At 30.9% G+C, this 21,548-nt stretch overlaps 1 protein-coding gene and 1 long non-coding RNA gene across 6 annotated transcripts in view; both read left to right on the forward strand.

Annotated features, from left to right (window-relative positions):
• The window catches only part of LOC132728151 (flagellar attachment zone protein 1-like), a 154,176-nt gene that overhangs the window by 52,322 nt on the left and 80,306 nt on the right, over window positions 1-21,548 (forward strand). For all 5 annotated transcript variants that reach the window (XM_060713779.1, XM_060713780.1, XM_060713781.1 and 2 more), the window contains 5 exons: window positions 8,455-8,540; window positions 11,199-11,262; window positions 11,866-12,000; window positions 18,213-18,280; window positions 20,234-20,361. In XM_060713779.1, coding sequence (XP_060569762.1) covers window positions 8,455-8,540; window positions 11,199-11,262; window positions 11,866-12,000; window positions 18,213-18,280; window positions 20,234-20,361 — 481 coding nt within the window. The remainder of the gene's footprint in view (window positions 1-8,454; window positions 8,541-11,198; window positions 11,263-11,865; window positions 12,001-18,212; window positions 18,281-20,233; window positions 20,362-21,548) is intronic.
• Window positions 142-2,653, forward strand: LOC132728152 (uncharacterized). Its single transcript, XR_009625445.1, has 3 exons — window positions 142-818; window positions 1,085-1,260; window positions 2,192-2,653. It is a non-coding gene; the product is annotated as an uncharacterized LOC132728152 (long non-coding RNA).

Consider the following 21,548-nt stretch of genomic DNA (forward strand, 5'->3'; position numbering starts at 1 on the left):
TTTATGCCATATAAAATAGTATATTCTACTAAGCAAGTCTGTGACATACATTCAGATTACAATTTACTCTGCCATTAATTATGTGTACAATAAACATAAATAGTTATTAATTGTCCTTTAAATATAATTATGTACAATTGAATGTCTGAAATATAATAACCAGTATGCTTGTTAATTTCTTATAATTAGGATAAATAAATACTGCATCCACTAAGATTTCACACACAGAATATAACACACTGATCAGATAAAACTAATGGCACCCCAGGTGGTTCCCTTTATCTATGCATGATCAATCTTCTCATTGAGCATTCTGGGATAGACCAGATTGTTCCATGTGATTATTCAGGGGGAGTCTGGGTTTTTATACAATCCAAAACTGTCTAAAATGACACTGCAACTGTGATTCTCTTTCAAGAACTTATTATAATTTTCAAGTTTTACTTTTATTTATCATTTGATATATTTGTACCTTCAATAAATGTCAAAAAAAATGATGATGGCTTTGATATTTTGGGATCACCCTTGTTTCACATTATGATTGCCCCTTCAGTTATACTGTTGAAAAATTTGAATCTCAGACAATAATGGGTCAAGTGGTTATAGTTGGAAATAGTGCAAACCTGGATTTATTTAAAGCAATTATGGAGATATCTTGTTTTATTAATGTTAGGGAGCATATTTTGGAATTTTCAAAGAAAACATTTATCTAAGTGTGACAAGATTCAGGAAATGTTTGGTTGTTGTAATTGAACCTAAAGATCAATGACCTGGGACAGGAAGATAAACAAAAGAAACAAGATAGTTAAAATGTTCAGGTAAATAATTTTAGATACATTTATGCATAAAATCTGTTGTTTTTTTTTTTTCAAATAAGTATTAAATACAAACTATTTTAGATCTATATTTTTAACCTAAATGTAAGCTAGTTTAAATGCAATTGTTTAGAGGATATTTTATGAGTATAAATGCTATGTTTGTATATGATTGTATTGAACAAGATGAGTGCATTAAACTATGATGACATTATTTATAAACTTTCATCTTTCATCTATTATTTGAATCTACAAATTTTTAATTACAGAGTCAGCTTGTAAGCAAGTTTGCAGGACTGTTCCAAACTATCCAGCTTTGCTGTGTTTTATCATAGTATAAAGCAGAGGAATATACTGGAATGTCATTGGCATTGGCACCTTCAAAGTCAAGTGATTAAGGAAGCCAACTGTAGACCTGAGGAAAGGCTTCAAGGAATATACTACAGTATGTTTTTGTTTTAAAACTAGGTTTTGAAAGTTTCAATTTGAAATTTGAATGAATGAAGGTTTCTGGAACTGATTTTTTTATTGATACTTTGTTGGAAATGCTGTTAATGTTACATGATGACTCTCCAGCTTTATTGATGCAGATGTCACTTTGAGCAGACAGATACAATTAGTGTAGGCAATCGGAATCACCTTATGAAAAGCGTTATTTTTTGCAATATTTTTGGAGTGCTTTAGGTTGTAACATCCAGTATGACATAATCTAAAATAATAGTAACAGACATCGTTTCTTTTCTTAACATCGCAGAATTGTCACACTGCTTACCAAAGTTTTCTTGAAATCCTGACACTAAAAGTACTGATGAAGAAAAAATAGAAATCAACATGAAAAAAATTAAATTCACTATTTCAAAACAGTAGACAAACATTTAAAAGTAACTACAGAAAAGGTCATTTGAAAATATTAAAGCCTTCATTTTAAGCAAAGGTCTTAAACAACTTGTCATTCAAGTAGTTTTGGATCACTCAAAAGATGTATTTCTTTTCACAAAAGTGCTGATTTTTTTAAACAATATATATCAACAGTGAACTGATATTTTTGTCTATGGAAACGTTTAAGGAACGTATCATTTTTTTTATTGATTAATAAAAAAGAAATTAAATGATGTAATTCTGATTGCCTACACATACTGAACTGTCCTGAGTATAACCACAGGTGTTCCTTAATCCTGGGCTGGATAGCTCCCTCAGAGGGAAGAAGCCCATCCTGGCTTCAGGAGTCAAAAATACAATGTTGTAAGGCAAGTAGTTTGAAGTCTTTGATCCTGACCACATGGAGAGGGAAGCGCCCAGTGGTGATTTTATATAATTGTTTTTCTAACTTCTTTCAATGGCTGTACTTTATTAAATATTTACTTTATTTATTTCAGGAATTGTATCCTGGAGCATTTTCCACATGTGACCCCTGTGATGGTGAGGGAAAAACTAAGGGACACTTTAAAATCATGGAGAGTGAACAGGAATTCAAAAGATAGATATTTGAATACATTAAAATATAGCCGGATACCAAAAAATTATAACTGAACATTGATTGTAATATTTACCATTAAAGACTATAACTAACTTAACTTTTCATTTGTAGTGCATTACTATTTACTTCACACTGACATTAAATGTTTCAGTGAGTCATGTGATCATTTTTTGCTCTGTATTATTATAAAGAATTTTCTTAATTCCTTAAAAGGACAATATAATTGCTCTTTTCAGAATATTTCATTGGATGTTATATTTTCTTATTTTCCATGGATATTCTAGAAATTTCCAAGGTTTTTGCTCAAATAAACCTTGGAAAATTCTCTGATGCCCTTAAGTAAGATTCCTCGAAAATATAACAGTATTCCAAGTTGTGAGAAACTTTCCGAGGTTTTCATTTAAAAACCTTGGAAAAAAAACCCACGGAAACACTTTAAAAATCCTTGGAAATCGTTCCAATACTCCGAGGTCACTCATTTTCCAAGGTTTTCTGAAAAAAATCCTCGGAAATTATTTTACGAGGTTTTTATTCTGAAATCCTTGGAAATCGTTCCAATACTCCGAGGTCATACTTTTTACGAGGTTTTTTTTAATAAAAACTCGGAAATTTTTTACAAGGTTTTTCACCCTCTCCCTATTTTTCCAAGGTTTTTTTAATATCAAAGTTTTGCATTTTCTTGTTCCAATACTCCGAGGTTTTTTTCCAAGGTTTTTGAGCCAAAAACCTTGGAAAATCTACACCCGGGCATTCCCTGTAATGATAAATGGTTTTGTCCAGATTGTAAGATGAATAAGTCCATTTATATTATTTAGCCTGATAATTGATAATGGTTAAATGCCACAAATATTGCCATTTATCTCCCTTGTAATGCACCTGTTATGAAAATTGAAAACGAAATGTGATAAAAACCGTCTGCAGACAAGCTAGAACATAATTGTTTTTTAAGCAGAGAAAAGACAGTATGATTTGTTTTGAACATTGTTTACAATTGTCACGTATGCATGGTGATAGGGTAATTTCATATGATATCGTAAATATTGGGGTTTGGTTAACTTTCGCAATTTCTGGTTTATGATATTGTTGTTTTACAGCAATCTTTGTTATAAATTAAGGAATGATCTAAGAATTTGTTCCCACGATATTTCTAATCATTGTTAGCAACACCTGCCATTTATTGCACTATTTTTAATTGTTATTCCTTTGCACGTGATAATTCCACTCCGCTGGCACATGCATGAAAAAAAATATTTAGGAAAGAAAATTTAACAAGTCTGGACCACTTTTAGAGAGGGGCGAGGGCATGAAGATTTGCCTTTGTTCAACTGTTTTGCCATCATACTGCGGGAATATGAATTGGTTTATGTCCAATGTAACGCAAAACGTATGTATGATTTATCGAGGCATGAAATTCGTTAAGAATAGTTGTCAGCATATAAACTTACCTGGGTATTTTGAGGCAAATTTATTTAAGATCCTCAGAGTAATGCCCCTTGATTAAGCAAAAATTCAGATTTATAAATCCAGTGTTCCAACTTTTAAAATGAGCTATGTGCTCTGACATAATATTGCAAAACAAGGGCATTAATATTTTGGTGTGTTGATTAAATAGAAAAGCCAAACGTGTTTGAAAAATCACTGTGGCGATTTTGAGGTCGTTTGACATTATGATTAATTTTTTCATAGCATACTATAGTAAGAGTTCTAGATCAGATGCTGTTGGGAAAAAGTATAATTTTTGTTTTTCAATCACCGCTTATCATTTCAATATTAAAGTATATATTTTAAATGTTACAAGTATTAGTTTAAATGTATACATTTATAGTTTCAAATAGATTCATTTGTAGTTATAGACTCATAAAAGAATTATTTAAGAAACTACTTGCCAATTCAGATTCCATAGATTTTTGTGAAAACTGAATTTGTGCATGAGTAGGGTAAAAAAAATTTTACTGTTTAAATTTTGATCAATTAGATAAGGTAATATCGTCACCTTAGTGCAGTAATGGGTTAAGTCCTATTAAATCTTCAATTGGAGTTAACCCGTTACTGCACTAAGGTGAGGAAATAAAGCATTAAAGTCAGGCAGAGATTGAATGGGTATGATCATTATCCAATCAAAATTATGCCTGTCCCGGTTGTGGGTTTGAATCCTGCAAAGGGACTTTGAATTCCTCCATTTGAGGAAGAAAGTGAACAAATGATTAAAGTTTCTATAATATTTATTATAATATATTTTATCTATCATGATTACATATCTTTATCACTTTAATATCATATGTTTAAACATGTTCCTGTTAAAACTTTATTCAATCGGTTTTATCAGTATGAAGCAAATTTTGATCTGAGGGTTTCTTTTTCTGAAGTTTGCCATTAAAGCAACATACCTCCAGATTGGTGACAGTGTTGGTTTTTTTTACCAAAATTAAATGAAAAAATTTGTTCATAAATAAAAAAATTCAATAGCAAATAAATAAAGTTTGTCACCCTTAGTGCAGTAAGAAGTTAACTCCTTATTTAATTTAATGAGAGTTTACCTGTTACTGCACTTATTAAAGTTGACACATTGTGGAGTGTACATAAACAACATAATGATTTTAACACTTCCTGGCAAAACTTAAAATGATTGTCAGACATTTTATTTTATTTTTACCGAAGTGCAAAACTAGTCCTAACTTTGAATGAAACAGGTTCTAGATATATATGGCAATAAAAGTTATTTATTTAATCACATTGACGATATATTGAATTTCTATATATTATTTTTCTCTTTTTTGGCTGTTGATACATTTTCTTTCAACTTTAAACTTTATTTAACTGATCTGATGTTATGTTGCTTGAAAGAAATATGGTGGGGCGTTATTAATGGGATATACGGTAACGTGTTGTAGAAGTATTATATATTCAAAAAATATATATACACATTATATTGTTTTAGAGCTTATAATTATTGTTACTAATGTATAAGAAATAAACTGGAATAAAAATGTTTTAAACTTTGAGATTTCGTATAATTTTCATTTTGCACCTTTCTTTGGTAGACTGCACATTATGAACATAACTGTAGAAATTTTAATCTCGATGACCTCCGATAGATTGATAGTAAGAGTTTTGAGTGATTTATCTGATAAAAATGTTCGACAACAAGATAACACTTAATTTTTGTATCGATTATTAAATATTTCAATTTCATAAATGCCCGATAATCAAGGCCCAGTTTTAATAACTTAAGTGGCATAATAAAACTGAGCATTTTCTGAATGTTTATAAAAAATGAATAATTTGTAAAATGAGCATTTTGGTTTAGCTTATCAAATGGAACGCAAATTATTGAGAAAAAAAGTTCAAAGCCTCTTTCATATAAAAAGCAAGTTGATAATTGTTTTTAATATTTCTTATTTTGGAAATTAGTTTCATTTGTTGAGAACATTATGCTGTTGCCAATACTTGAACTTTTTTATTAAGAATTAAAAAAAAAAAACAACAACAACAAAAACCAAACAAACAAAAAACTAAAATTATAAACTTTTTCTTTATGTTAATTCACATTGACCTTTGTAAGGGCCTCATTCAAACCCTTTTTAAATTAGACAATTTCCTTTAGAATTTTTTGAGGGCTTTATTTAAGTCTATTATTTCTATTAAGAATTTTATTTTATTCTCCGAGAGTCTAAGATGAAAAGAAATTTATAAAAAAAATAAAAGGTCCGAGAACTCCAATGCCTCAGTTAATTGTCCTCCAAAATTGAAGAATGATCCTTTTTAGGATTCCAAGCTATTGAAGAGCTTTTTCAATGATAGAGTACTCAAGTCCCCTCTACAATAAAAATTGTCCCCATGTAAAAAAGTTGTGTTAAATTTTTTTTTTCAAACCCCTAATTAGTTAATCCCAATTCTTTAAAAGACCACTTCCAGGGCCTCAGTTTGACCCCATTTGGAACCTCTACAGGTAAATTCTCAATGTTCATTCCATTTTTAAATGTTGTAAAATGTTAACAGTTTGAGTTCCTTTTGATTTTTCTCCATTTTATTTTTTATTTTTAAAATATTGTTGTTCAGTTTTTGCTCATTGTTTTTGATATGTTATAGTTAGTTTGTGAGATTGAAAAAAAATGTTTGAATATGTTTTAAAACAATGCGAGATAAAATTGTGAAATTTGGTTGTGTATTATGTTCATGATTTTACAGTATGTATCAAAATTTGATATTTTTCATTGCAATTTGAATATATATTAATAAATTTCAGATTAAGGACCCTCTTCAATTTATGTACATAGTAGTGTCAAAGGCTGTAAATCAATGGTCATTTTAAAATTGAATCTTAAGGCCAAAATCAAATAATTCAGTGTTTGTTTAATGTTAATATGTATCAAATTAAATTTTATATTATGGCAGTATAAAATGTTGTTCAAATAAGTTTAATCCATGCATTCATCTATATCATCTGTACTTTTATTTATATTATAGATTTGAACAAGGAGTCACTCATTTCATTTTTATTATTGATACCATTTTATTATAATTTTTTTCAGGGTGATTATTTTTTAGAACCTTGCATGAAAAAGAATTTAATTTTTTATATGTTTTTTAAAATCTAATGAATTGTTAAAATAACATTTGCAAACCTGATATAGGATTTGTGAAATTTTGTATAAACTGTAATGTTCTTCAGTAGTAATTAATTACATTATTTTTTCAGCATGTACAGGTCAATTTCCAGAAAAGAAGATGATCAAAACCAATAAACTAGAACTTACCCCATTCTTAGGGAAAATGCTTTCATTCAATGGGGAAAAGTCTTTCATTTAGCTAAGCCCCCTTTTTAGGGAAAGTAATCTTTCATTCAATTTGCCCCCTTTTAAGGGAAAATTCTATTATTCAACTTGCCCCTTTTGGGGGGAAAAGTATTCCATCAGTTTTTTTTCTCTGTTTTTGAAATTATTTTAATCATCTAGTATATACAGAATAACAATTTTTAAGTTTAGTATGGCCTAAATAATTAAGTTACACTCTTCCCTAATACAAATCAAATAGGTATCACCACAGCAAATTATGCCTGTCAAATTTAGTGTCAATTTAATTTTATTGATTGTAACCTTCAAATGCTATCTTTATAAAAAGTGTCCTTAAGAAATATAGGCATTATGTCCTTTGTGGTTTGAGAAATGACATTTTATTGGTTCATGTTTGTAACTCACCTTGAACAAGGAAATGTTACAAAATATTTTTTTTTCTTTCATAATTCCAAGAATCAAAATTAATAATCTTTGTTACAAAAAATAATCTTAATGCATGTAAAATCTCAAAATATTTTTTTAATTAAATTCTTTTTTGAAAGATGACAAGGTTGATGGAAATAGAAAATTAAATGTTCAAAGACATTTTGCCAGTTATAATTATTGTATTAGTGGTATTCTAAATCTTATTGTAAAATGGATCCTATCAAAAGGGAAAGACTTAATTATTGTGAAAGGGATACAGATATTTTTTTTGTTCTCAATCTTCTTGAATAATGTAATTATTTTTCTATCTGTAATTGTTACAATTTCCTTATTCATTACATGCCTTTTGAAATTGTTTTATAGTATGATTACAGTCAAACCTGTTTAGAAGACCATCTAAGAGACCTTCTCCCCCTCCGCTCCCCCAATTGTTATTGTTGACATAACATAGATATTAAGCTTTTCATAGCTGCAAGAATAAAGATAAGGTTTATGCCCCCATTGAAAAAAAAGGAGGTTGAGTATAGAATTGCAGGGTTGTCCTTAAGTTTCTGACACTTAATTGCTGTTTCTCTTAATGTTTTAGATTTTTGAAATTGATAAGGGTCAAGTTCGGGGTTTTTTTTTATGTCTCGCCTACTTTAATTGCCCTTGTCTATCCTCAAGTCCAACGCCAAGTCTGGAAGACAATGGGATGTGGGGGGCATCCGTGTCATATGGACTGTGACCTTTCTAATCTTAATCAAAAATGGCTGTTTTTAAGGTGGGGAGGAGTGATAGGGTCGCCTTCATCATCAATGTTACTGATATTCTTTATTCTTACTATGTAGTATCATATTTATGTAAAGAACACTCAAGCAGTGTTTTAGTATTTTTTTGAGACAATTAAAAAATCTATTATTACTGATTTTAATTTTTTTTTCTTGTGTGTAACCTTCAGGCTGATTCCAGTATGGAAAAACTGAAAGATATTGACAAGTTGACAGATAAGATAGAGCAGTACAGAAGTGATAATGAACATCTGAGGTAAGTTGAAATGTTGTAATCAATATGCTGCTTGCCAACGTAAAACAGTTTGTCCTTTAACCTGCTTGAACCGAAAAAGATGAACCGTCGTTGCCAGCATAAAGCTGGCATGCTGATCGCATATCCATGCAGTCTGACCAGGCTCTGTACTGTTAGTAACTCGATTTTTGTGTTTTGATATTGAAGTCCCTAAATTTTAGAATGGACTGTTCCAAATTCAAAGCTTGGCACGTCTATTTTTACAAGGTTATTGGTTCAATTAAATTGAGGTTAACTTTCATTTATTAGTCCCCTACCGGTTTACCGGAAGGGACTTTAGGTTTACCCTCCGTCCGTCTGTCTGTCCGTCCGTCCGTCTGTCCGTCCATCAGTCCGGTCGTCCACAAAACTGGATCCCACGATAACGCAAAAAGTACTGAAAATATTTTAATGAAACTTGATATATGGATAGATGGCAGTATGGAGATTATGCACGTCTTTTTCTTTTCTTCCTATGTTGAAAATTCTGGTTGCTATGGCAACAAAAAGACTGAAAATATGGCACATTTTACACATAACCTGGATCCCGCGATAATGCAAAAAGTACTGAAAAAAATTTTATGAAGCTTAATATATGGATAGATGGCAGTATGGAGATTATGCACGTCTTTTTCTTTTTTTCCTATGTTGAAAATTCTGGTTGCTATGGCAACAAATAGACTGAAAATATGGCAAATTTACACATAACCTGGATCCAGTGATAACGCAAAAAGTACTGAAAATATTTTTATGAAACTTGACATATGGGTAGATGGCAGTATGGAAATTATGCACATCCTTTTCTTATCTTCCTATGTTGAAAATTCTGGTTGCTATGGCAACAAATACACTGAATTTCAAGATTTCTGATTCTAGTTTTTAAGTTTTTTCACTATAAGTACTTTATTTAAATATAAGTTGCTTGTCATCAACCACATCATATGTGACAAAGTTTACAACTCTAGCACAAAATTTATCAGAATAACCTCCCTTGAACACAAAATTTTCATGAAAAAAACATTGTTTTTTTTTAATAACTTCTTTTTCTGAATGTATCTACTTCAAACTTCATATAAATGTTTCTTATTTATCACTCAACATTTGTGAATATTCAATACTCTAGCAAGATTATATCCAGAATAATGCCCCTTTTGAACTTTTTTTTGAGTATTGGGAATTTTTACTCCAACTTCTTTAATCATGATAGGATTTTAAAAATGTTATATTTTGATAACAGGGATGTTTAAAAAAAACTTTAGAGTGTCCTTCAGTCCGTCTGTCTGTCTGTACATATAAACTGTTTCCTGTGATCACTTTTAGAGAACTTTTTCAACAAATTTATTTAAATAGGAACATAAGTGAATTGCCAATGGCCCTTCAGAATGTTGCTTGGGCTCTTACCGGTAGGGGACTTATGGATTGCTTGCAATACTATGATAATTGCTTGTTTGTATGTAGGATCTTCATCAAACTTTGTAAATATTTTTGTACTAAAATCTTGCTTAAATTGGAACATTGGTCATGTGGTGTCTAAAACTAGGACACAAAGGCATTATCGAAGCAACTCCTTGTTTAGACCACTCAATTTAGAAGAACTTCTTGTTAAGAGCACATAATTTAGAACATCTTGTTAAGACCACTAAATTTAGAACTTCTTGTTAAGACCACCAAATTTAGAACATCTTGTTTAGACCATTCAATTTAGAAGAACTTGTTAAGACCACTAAATTTAGAACATCTTGTTAAAACCACTAAATTTAGAACATCTTGTTAAGACGACTAAATTTAGAACATCTTGTTTAGACCACTTAATTTAGAAAAACTTCTTGTAAAGACCACTTAATTTAGAACATCTTGTTTAGACCACTTAATTTAGAAAAACTTCTTGTAAAGACCACCAAATTTAGAACATCTTGTTTAGACCATTCAATTTAGAAGAACTTGTTAAGACCACCAAATTTAGAACATCTTGTTTAGACCATTCAATTTAGAAGAACTTGTTAAGACCACTAAATTTAGAACATCTTGTTAAAACCACTAAATTTAGAACATCTTGTTAAGACGACTAAATTTAGAACATCTTGATAATACCACTAAAATTAGAAAAACTTCTTGTTAAGACCACTAAATTTAGAACACAGGTTCTCGTAAGTAATCAATTAGGTCATCTGTATAAAACATGGATGGCTCTGCTGTTCTTTCAAGATAAAGCCATTTTCTAAAGGATTAATTGTTGCGGCGTAGCAAAGTTAACTTAATACATTACTAGAAAAAGAATGTCTGACCCTTGATGTATCTGTTGGCTAAGTGCATATTGTGGCCTCGGAAGATTTCTACATACAGATCTATACAGTTGCCCACATTATTATGGTTTAGACAGAAAACAGCTGTTACCTTAGTCGGCATTGCAACACAAGATGTGGGAAGTTACTACATGATTAGATTATTTGAAATTACCTAGATTAGATTGATTGAAAAATAAATATCTGAAATCAAACAATATATATTTATATATATACATATTAGATAATTTGATTTTTTTTATATAAATCAATTGCCATCATGTCTAGGAATAAATTTTATCGTAGGCGCTATTACATGAATGAAAATATTCATAAATTCTTTTTATATATACTTCAGGAGTAGGATCATGGAACTTGAAAAGGTGCGGGACAATCTAATAGCTCAAAAGGAAGAACTTCTGGTCAGTATTTTTATCACTCGCGGAGCATTTTAACCTTGGTTCCTAAATGGTCAAGGTTGTTAACTGATAGTCACTTGCCCATGTCTGCCTAGGTTTTCAATCCAGGCAAGGATTTATAATTCTAATGAGTGGTTAAGGTGGTTGACTTCATATCAATTCTCTCCCTAACCACTGTGGGTTTGAAGCCTGCCAGGGTCTTTCATGTGAGGAAGCTATCAAGCTAGCTAACAGAGCATTGGTGGTTCTACAAAGGATCCCACTAATGTTTCTTATATAATGCATGGAGGGCCGCCCCTTAGGTTATCCTCATGCAGTAAAGGTGGCAAGTTGCTATATATGACCATAATAGTGTAAAAGCAACTTAAAATCCGAAATTAAAAAAGTAAGGAAGCTGTAAAGCTAATTTACAGAATGTATTTTGTTTTACTCAGGTGCCAATTTGTGCCTTAAATAATGAACTGAGGAGCCTCTGAGGTCTTGCTCTACCAGTTGATAATTTTATTTAACACTCTCTCATTGTTGAGGATTGAATACTTTTGATTTTTTTAAACAAAATTTGTTGCACAATTTAGATAATTATATTTGATGATTTCTGTCAAATAGGCTAATAGTGAGCTAATCTACAAGAAGCCACAGTTAGAAGAACTTGAAGCAAAGATTGACGAGTTAAGAGATGCAAATAAGCAGCTAAGGGAGATTAATGAACAAGTCAATGAGAAAGCTGAGATCTTACAACAGGTGGGTCAACTTTGTTAATTCTTCACTATCTTTGATTATGACGTATCAAATTTATCTTCTGTTGGTCAGACAAGTGGCAGCTTTCAAGCAATTTTGAATTGTAGGAAAAGAATTTTCATGCGCCTGCTAAGTTCAATATGGATCAAATGGGATTTGCTGGTTTGATCTCTTGGCAAGGTGTAATTTTTCCATGACGTTCTACTATAGGTATTTCAAACACTTAGTAAATTTTTCAGGAAAATTTGAATATCTAGTAACCTTGAAAGCCATTCTGCTCCCTTTCATAGTTCTATTCATAACATTTGAATCTTATTTTTCTTTCTCCAAGTTTTATTTCACAAATTTTAGAACAAAATTTTCAACAGCTCTGACAAATAACATCATGTAATTAAGTACTGAGCGTTTGTTATGTTTTAAGCCACATTAGGTTAAAAAACGTCACTTATATTTAGGAAAACGTGTGATATCTCTAGGTTAAGTCTAATACACTGGTTAAGAAAATCATATTGATTAAAATAAAATAAATGATTGAATTCAGCAATTTATCATGGTTGTTCAATCTAATAATATGTTGGGAGTTGTAGAAACATGTTAAAAATTTCTCTCTACAGCCAGAAATGGTGGAATTGGTGGCTCAATGTAAACCACCAGAGCAGGAAATCTGCTCTGGTCAAGAGCTAACGCTTTCTGCTCTTGAGCATGAATCCTCTGTTGAAGAGCAGGAGAATGTTGTTGTGCTCGGAGACACTTCTCTGGCAGAGAACGTAATTGTATGTGGTCTTGTAGTAAAACCTTCTGCATGGGAAGAATGTTTTTTTTGTTTGACCATTAATTAGCATGCCTTTTATATTTCATTATTCTCATTATTTTCTTAATTTGGTTAAAAACAAGGTAATTTGAGTTGATTTACTGTACTTACATACATTATCCATTGTAACCACAGGAAAAAAGGGAGGTAATAAATGGGTAATTGGAAAAACCTTATTTGCATTGTCCATTATCTTGGAGAAAAACAAATCGATGGTTTCGTATCGCATGCTTTGTTTAACCTTTTATTACATTATTTTTTATGAACATGAATTGATCATTTTATTTATCATTTACTTGACAAGTAAGGGAAGATATTTTTTTCCTGATGATAAAAATAGGACTGCTATACAGTAATTATTCATCAAAAACTTTACATTATGGCCCAAAATAATCCAGATATTTTTTTCCTAAGATTTAAAATGTACAAAAGGTTTCCTGTGTAGAAAACAACATAGCATTAAATAGAATTTTTAAAATGTCCCTTTTTTCTGCACTTTCCTGAACAACACTTATTTTTTGTTGTTAAAATATAACATTCATCTTTGTACATTATTTTATACCATTTTATTTTACATGAATAGCAATCCTTTATTATACCATTTCAATTTACATGAATAACAAACCTTTATCATACCACTTCATTCTACATAAATAGCAATCCTTTAATATACCACTTCATTTCAAATGAATAGCAATTCTTCATTTTACCATAAATTGTTATGAATAGCAATCCTTTACTATAAAAATTTACATGAATAGCAATCCTTTACTATAATAATTATAACACTTCATTTTACATGAATATGGTATAACAAGCAAATTCTTTCATTTTTTCATGAATAGCAATCTTTTATTTTATTGTATCATCTTGTTTTATATGAACAGTAACCCTTTTATTTAGCCATTTATTCTAATCAAACAATAGATTATTTTTATCCCTCAAAATCAGCATTCTATATTCATTTTGTTTATTCAATAATGCATGTCAGTATTTAACACTTAAACATTCTACTTCCCTTTATATTCAATGTATATCTTGTGGATTCATTTATTCATTTCATGTGAAGTTCATTTATAAATTAATATTCAGTTATGTGCTATTATAAGACCATGAATTGTGCACAATTATATGAAATAATTTGTAATCCAAATTAAAGTTTTTAGCTTTACTATTAAAAAACAGTGAGGCTATCACTGATTCTTCTCTTGTGCAATATTTCTAATGTCTAATGTCTAAAAGGTAATTAGTGGAGGTCACTACCCAAGGCTCATAACTCTAGCAATGGATTTGTCTGAATTATAGCCCTTTATTAACTTAAAAACCTTCACTCTTGTCTTAGATTTTGATTGAAAATCTTTTCCTTTGCCAGTTCCTAAATTAATATTTAGAATCTTGAACAAGAACAGCAAATTCAGGTGAGCACACTGTCTTTCTGGCAGCTAAAGTATAAGAAACAAATAAGGCATCCAATGAAATATTTAGTAAAACTTGATAACTTGTATTTAAAATTCTAAATTCGACTTAGATCCAGAAACCTTTAAACATAAATTTGAATTCTTCATAGATCAATCTGACTCTAAATATTGTATAAAAATATCAAACTTAGAAATATTTCCATAGATTAATTTTGAATTAGCAGTTTTAAGTCCTTTTGCTCACACCGAGTCTTAGTTTTACCATTTGTCACAGCCTGTTCATCAAATGTTCCTGTCAGTACAATTACTATTAATGTAATTCATAGGACTAACCATTATGCACAAGTAAAAATGACCAATATAGAAGTAATCAAATAACTCTTATTCATCAATCTCACTAAATTATCTGCTAAACAACTTTTCTCACCTCTACTTCTTTGTTCTATTCTGAGTACTTACTCGTGTTCTTTTTCTCATGTTACTTTTATTTACGAGATATCTTCCATTGTCCTCTCCTGATTCATTCATTCTTGTTCCACAACATTTTATCATTAGAAGGACTGTGAGTACATCTGATTGGCTGCCATAGCATCATGTGATCATTTTGGACAATTATGATTGGTCCTTTTTGAAAATGCTTTATCTAATCAAACGCTTTGGTTGATTTGAAGATATTAATTTCATATTTTGATATTCTATTTTACAGTTTGACCGCTATTTATTTCTCTATTAATATTTGAGGTGTATTACAAGTTAAAACATTGATTTTTGAATTGTTTGAAGTGAGTATGTCTGCATGCATTTATAGCACAGCATTACATCTGAAGTGTTTGGTCTTTTTATAATATTAAAATAATCATTTACATATTATACTTATTTTTTATCATAAATTGTTATGAGTGGTATTTAATTACTTCTATATTAATGCATTCATTTAGTATTCAACTTCATATGTTGTTCTGATTTGTTAAAATAAACATCATTGATTGTTTTGATTAGTTGAAAATGTTTTGATTGGTTGAATTAATATAGCCTCCTTTTTACAGAGATGGATTGTTACATATAAAGTATAAAATGGCTGATAATGCATGCTTAAAAGCTTTACTCATATCGATTGTTAGTTGTTAATTTTTTGAGCAAATAGTAAGCCAATATTTACTATGTACCCTGGTTGTCTGATGATACATTGTAATTCCTGAAAATACCAAAAATGTGTTAAAATTCGCCTAAAAAAAAAAAAAAAAAAATAAATAAAATAAATAAACAAATAAAAAGACGAGAAAAAAACAAACACAATAAAATGTAAAAGAAAACAAAACCAAACAAACTTAAAAATATTTACCTTATAATGTTGAAAAGTTCAAAATAATGTAAAATAGATATAAGAAATATTATTTTGAATGTCAGAAAAAGAATGGAGCGGCTGGCTTAAAGTTTCTTCAAGATGTATTTGAGAAGCTGCCGCCTAGAAATTTAAGTGCTGACTTTGTAAGTTAATGTTGTGGTAATGAGATGTGGGGATTTTATGTCTATTTGGGACTGGACTGATTTTATGTTGTAGTATTAAGCTCGACTTTAGGAAGATTAAGGATGGGCTACTGTACTTACCCTGGCATCTGCATTACTTTTTGGTTAAGTTTATGCTTGCAAGTTGGTATCTCCAAGACTAGTAAAGGGAGTAGGTTCAAAATTTTGAAACACTTTATTTAGTGCATAAAAGGATGTAATTGACCAAGGCCCATAACTCTAACATTGACTTTGACAGAATTATGGCCCTTTTTGAACTGAGAAAATTCTATATTATCCAGACTATTGTCTTACTATCAAGCACTGTGAGTAGTCAAGCATACCTCCCTACGGATCATAAATCTGTTAGTAAAGACTAAATTGTATCAAACAGTGATTAACATAACTTTCAATGGGTTTGGCATTCAAAATACTTTAGTAACAAAGGAGAATTTGTGATCTTTAACTTTTTTTGTGCTTGAGATTTTTGTTATTAATATTGAATGTTAGGTAGTCAGTGAGTGTTTTTGATAAAAAAAAAAAAAATGAATATTTTTACAATGTGGGAAATCAATTTGTCAGACACTGAAATAAGTTTTCTATTTCAGTAACCTGTTATTGCTTTGATGTGATTTTAATTTGTCTTAACCAATTTGTTGTATAGATTAATTTCGTACAAGGATGTGTTTTTGATTTCTTAATATATATAATTTCAACCATGTTATTGAATTGTGAGAAAACCACAAAGAACGTGTTAAATTATTTTGACCAAAATACATTTTATTGCATTTACGTAAGTAATAAAGAATAGAAATTAAAACATGATAACTATTTGATTTTTTGTAAACAAACCTTTCAGACGTTATCTAGACATTTGACTCTACACCTACGCTGCCATCCTGTTATACTGCACCCCTGTTATAACACTTTACCTTATTATAACACTCAAAGGGGTTGACTCCTGAGTGATTTTCACAGTAAACAATGTGGGAGAAATGCTACAGATGGAAACACTTTAAAATATTTTTCTTTTACGATTTTACATATATAATTTTTATGTACATTATCAGTCATTATTTTTACCAAATTTAGAGACAAATTATGTTATTGTAAGCAATTTTCATTGAAAAAAAAACTATAACAAAACACTATAGATATGTACAGGTATGTTGTTTGGGTAATACAAAAAAAAATCTTATCTGTCAACAATCCAATCTGGAAATGTTATAAATCAGAACCCTGTTTATATTAGGGTTTGAGACCTGGACCCCAAATTGACCATTATAACGGGGTGCAAGTGACTACCATGTTTATTATAGTCTTATTGTCTTTATGTCTTTAGTATGACTAATGTAAAAATGTACTTTCTTATAAAATTATAAGAATGACTTCACCTTTATGTCTTTGGTATGACTAAATGTATTAAATGTCTTTTCTTAAAAAAAATAAAAGAATGACTCCCCCTTTACTGATATTGGTAGTGAATTTGACAGTTCAAACATTTTTTTCATTTTACTGTGTAATTAGGCTTGTTTTAACCTTTGACCTTCTGGAACCAAAAGTAATTAGCCTTAATCACCAGTATAGCATCAATGCAGTCTGACCAAGCTCTATATTGTGGGCTAAATAACTTAAACATTTTATTTTGATATCCCCAAAATTGATAATTGGCAGTCCCAAAAGTGAAAGCTAGACAAGTCCATTAAAGAAATTCAGCAGGTTAAAGGGGTTAAAATGACCATTTCTGACTACAATAAAATCTTTTTTATAATATCCAGTGTTTGACCCTTTAATGATCCATCTTTATATGTAACTAGATACATGTATGCATTGTTTTAATGAAAGAATATAAATTATCATTTGGCAATGTCTTACCTTTGGGATAGGCAGCAGTGGTGGAATGGGGTGGCCCACTTAAAGACATGTTTGACAGTAAATTATGTTCTTTTTAAAGCTGCATGCCTCCAGATGAGCATAAATATTTCAAGAAAATCAAATTTGAGAAAAAAAAACACTTAAATTTTTAAGAAAAGTAAAAAGATTCAATCAATAATTTACATGTTTTAATGTGAGTAATGACTGATTTTAAAGAATAAATCACCATATTTTGTCTGTGTTACTAATTTAGTAAGGGGCATTTTTGCATATTTTGACTTGTTTTTGGTAATTTACATGGATTGTAACATCTTCGGAACCCACAGTACACATTCCATATATATACATGTATACAGTAAATAGCCTGGGTTACTGAGGATGGGATTGTTAGTGCTGTTTTACTTTCATCATATCACAATATTTTACTTTTAAATACATTTTCAAAATTTCATGAAAATTAGCATAATTCTGGAGGCATGCTGCATTAAAGTTTGACTTTCAGATTTCACTTGATATGAAACCTAAGTATCTTCAACTTCAGTGAACAATACTGACTCAAAAAATTAGTTATTTTCTTACCACCAAATATATTGTTTCCTTCACAGGAGAATGCAACCTTGAAAGATGCAGTTGGTGGGGACGGTTCAGTGGTGCCTAGGGTAGAGCTTGAAAGGTGCGTTAAAATGATTTTGTTTGTTCTATAACATGGTATATTGCAAATTACATACTTCTATTTAAGTTGTTAACTTGAAAACTGTGATATGAATACTGTTTGTAGATTGTATACCAATAATTAGTGAGCTGACATTGATTCAGTGCAAAGCATATCAACAATATATTAATAATTATCTAGACTGTCACTACAGGTCCCAACCTATATAATGCTTTTTGTATGTCACATGCACTTTACAAACCACTTCACATATTTAAATATGATAAGAAATGACACTTGCAGGATTGCAGTTATGTTTATTGCAGAGAACTTGCATTCTTTGAAGTCAGACACATTTTACGCATTTCACTTATTATATAATTATTATTATTATCCACATGTTGCAGACTGTGGTCAGAAGGAACTCCTTCTCTAGCGTTGCCAGACATGTGCTGCTCGCCATGCAGCTTTATTCATAATGAAGATTTTTATAAATACATATTTGCAGACGTAAATAGTCGGAACCCTTTGACGGCATTAGAAACAAGATAATCTGATAGATTTCTAATATTTCAAATTGACGTCATTGTTGGTTTATAAAATGAACTGCGCCCAACCTTTGATCAGTTATGTAAAATTGTAAAACAGCATAGGGTATACTAGAAATACTGCTCAGTGACCTTTTCCTTCAAGGGAATTGTGTTACAGTCTTGCCCTGCTTTGAATATTTGAGCTGGCCAGAGTTGAATATACAAATTAGAACATCAAGATCCCAATAGAGCAAACAATATTTAATCATACTGCAAACAATGTTTTTCCTGTTTTAATAATACAGGAATATGACCAGTTTTCATGTGTTTTTACTGGAAGCATAGGGACAGCTGTCCTGTGTTTATACTGAAGGTATAGAGACAGCCGTCCTGTGTTTAAACTGAAGGTATAGGGACAGCTGTCCTGTGTTTATACTGAAGATATAGGGACAGCTGTCTTGTGTTTATACTGAAGGAGCCAACTGTCCTGTGTTTATATTGAAGATAAAGGGACAGTTGTCTTGAGTTTATACTGAAGGTAAAGGGCCAACTGTCCTGTGTTTATACTGGAGGTATAGGGGCAGCTGTCCTGTGTTTATACTTAAGGTATAGGGACAGCTGTCCTGTGTTTATACTGAAGTTATAAGGACAGCTGTCCGGTGTTTATAATGAAGGTATAGGGTCAACTGTCCTGTGTTTATACAGAAGGTAAAGGGCCAACTGTCCTGTGTTTATACTGAAGATATAGGGACAGCTGTCTTGTGTTTATACTGAAGGTATAGGGGCAGCTGTCCTGTGTTTATACTGAAGGTATAGGGAAACTGTCCTGTGATTATACTGGAGGCATTGGACCAGCTTTTCTTTGTTTGTATTGGAGGTATAGAGCAAGTTTTCCTGTGTTTCAAAATACAAGAGGCATAAGGCCACTTTTCCTTTGTTTACATGGGAGGCATTTGGCCAGCTGTCGTGGCTTTCTACTGGAGGCAGAGTGTCAGTTTTCCTAATTTTGGAGGCATAGGGTCAGCTGTCATGTGTTTTTACTTGAGGCATAGAGCCAGTTACCTATATTACTCAAGACATAGGGTCAGTTTTCCTGAGTTTATTTAAGACATAGGGCCAGTTTTTCTGTATTTATTCAAGGCATTGGGCCTATTTTGCTTTGTTTTTTCAAGGCATAGGACCAGTTTCCCTTTGTTTTTTCAAGGCATAAGGCCAGTTTTCCTGTGTTTATTCAAAACATAGGGCAAGGTTTTTTGTTGTTCTTTTTTCAAGGCATAGACCCAGTTTTCCTGTTTTTAAATAGGAAGTACACACTTTATACTGGAAGCACAAGGTTGTTTATAATCAGTATAGTCATAGAATGTCAACATCCTCCTCTAGTACCAAGTTTATTTAGAAAGAAAAAAGTGTAAATATCATATTCCCATCTTAATTTAAATTTCAGACTTACAAGAGAGAAGGAACGGATGCAAAGTGATTATGATCATTTGAAACAGGAGCACGAAAACCTTGAAGAGCGACATCAGCGGTTTATAATTCAGTACGGTCACGAAGGTTCCGAGGCTAAGAAAGGTAAATGATCCTGAAATTATTATAAACTGATTAGAGAGACAAAGAGTTTATAAAACATTTCAAGACAATAAAATAAAACAGTATCTTCTGTTTATGTTTGCTTTATTAGTTTTGTTTATAGAAACCCCTGTCATTATAGAGAATGAGGTGTAACACAATTTCTCATTTTCAAACCTCAGCTGGCTTTTAAATGTAAGAAGAAAAGGAGAAAACAATTTTCGAATATGGTCACTTTAATATTAATCTTAATTGTGCCTACTCAAAAGCAGCAATCTTCCCTTTTCAGAATTTTTTCTTTCTCCTTGAGCCAAGGTGAAAATCATTAGATATTTGAAAACCAGTCTGCAAATAATATTTACATTGGGAACCAGTCATGTTTCCCATATTTTGAAAAGTGGAAATGACAAATAATATTGAATGAACCTAAAGATAAGAATGTCTAGACATTAAACCTGCCAAATTTATTTAATGGACTTGTCCAGCTTCTATTTTTGGAACTGTCCATTGTAAAGTTTGGGTAAATCAGGACAAAAATTTGAAGTTGGTATGCCATCTGTATAGAACCTTGTTAAACTTTATGAAAAGTCACCAAAATAATTAAAACAAAGTTAGTGTGACAGAAAAAATTCCAGCCAGGAGAAATAAGAAAAAATCTGACCATGCTTTAAATTGTTGGTAGCAAAAGGTGTTTAGGTCAACTGATAATACTGCTATTCTACTCGCTTTAGTGGCTGCATAACACTTTCATCAAAGTTTTAAGTGCACCTTCTTGTACAACTTAATAGCTCATCAAGCACTTGATGATATTCACCTGTAATTTCACGTGTCTTTGAGGTCATAAAAGGATGTATCACCATTCAAGGATCATAACTCTAACATGGATTGTCATGGAAAAATGTTTTTTTGTGAAATTAGAACATTGCTTGTTAAACTTTTTGACGGCTACTTCAATCATTAAAAGATGTAAAAGTATTCACTTTATTGAAACCTTGCACATATCTTCTGTGTCACTTTCTTCTAAGGTCTATATTTCTGACATGTGTTTCCAGAGGATTGTGGTCTTTTGTGAACTTAAAAAATTATAGGTTAAAGTTTTTGCATGCAGCATCAATCTTCAAAACTGCAGAAGGTTCTCACTTTAAATTTGATAATAATTATAGATACGTAACTCGGATATAGATTTAAAC

The sequence above is a fragment of the Ruditapes philippinarum genome, unplaced genomic scaffold, assembly GCF_026571515.1.
Source record: "Ruditapes philippinarum isolate M1 unplaced genomic scaffold, ASM2657151v2 ctg927_1_1_1_1, whole genome shotgun sequence".
Classification (NCBI taxonomy): Eukaryota; Metazoa; Mollusca; class Bivalvia; order Venerida; family Veneridae; genus Ruditapes; species Ruditapes philippinarum.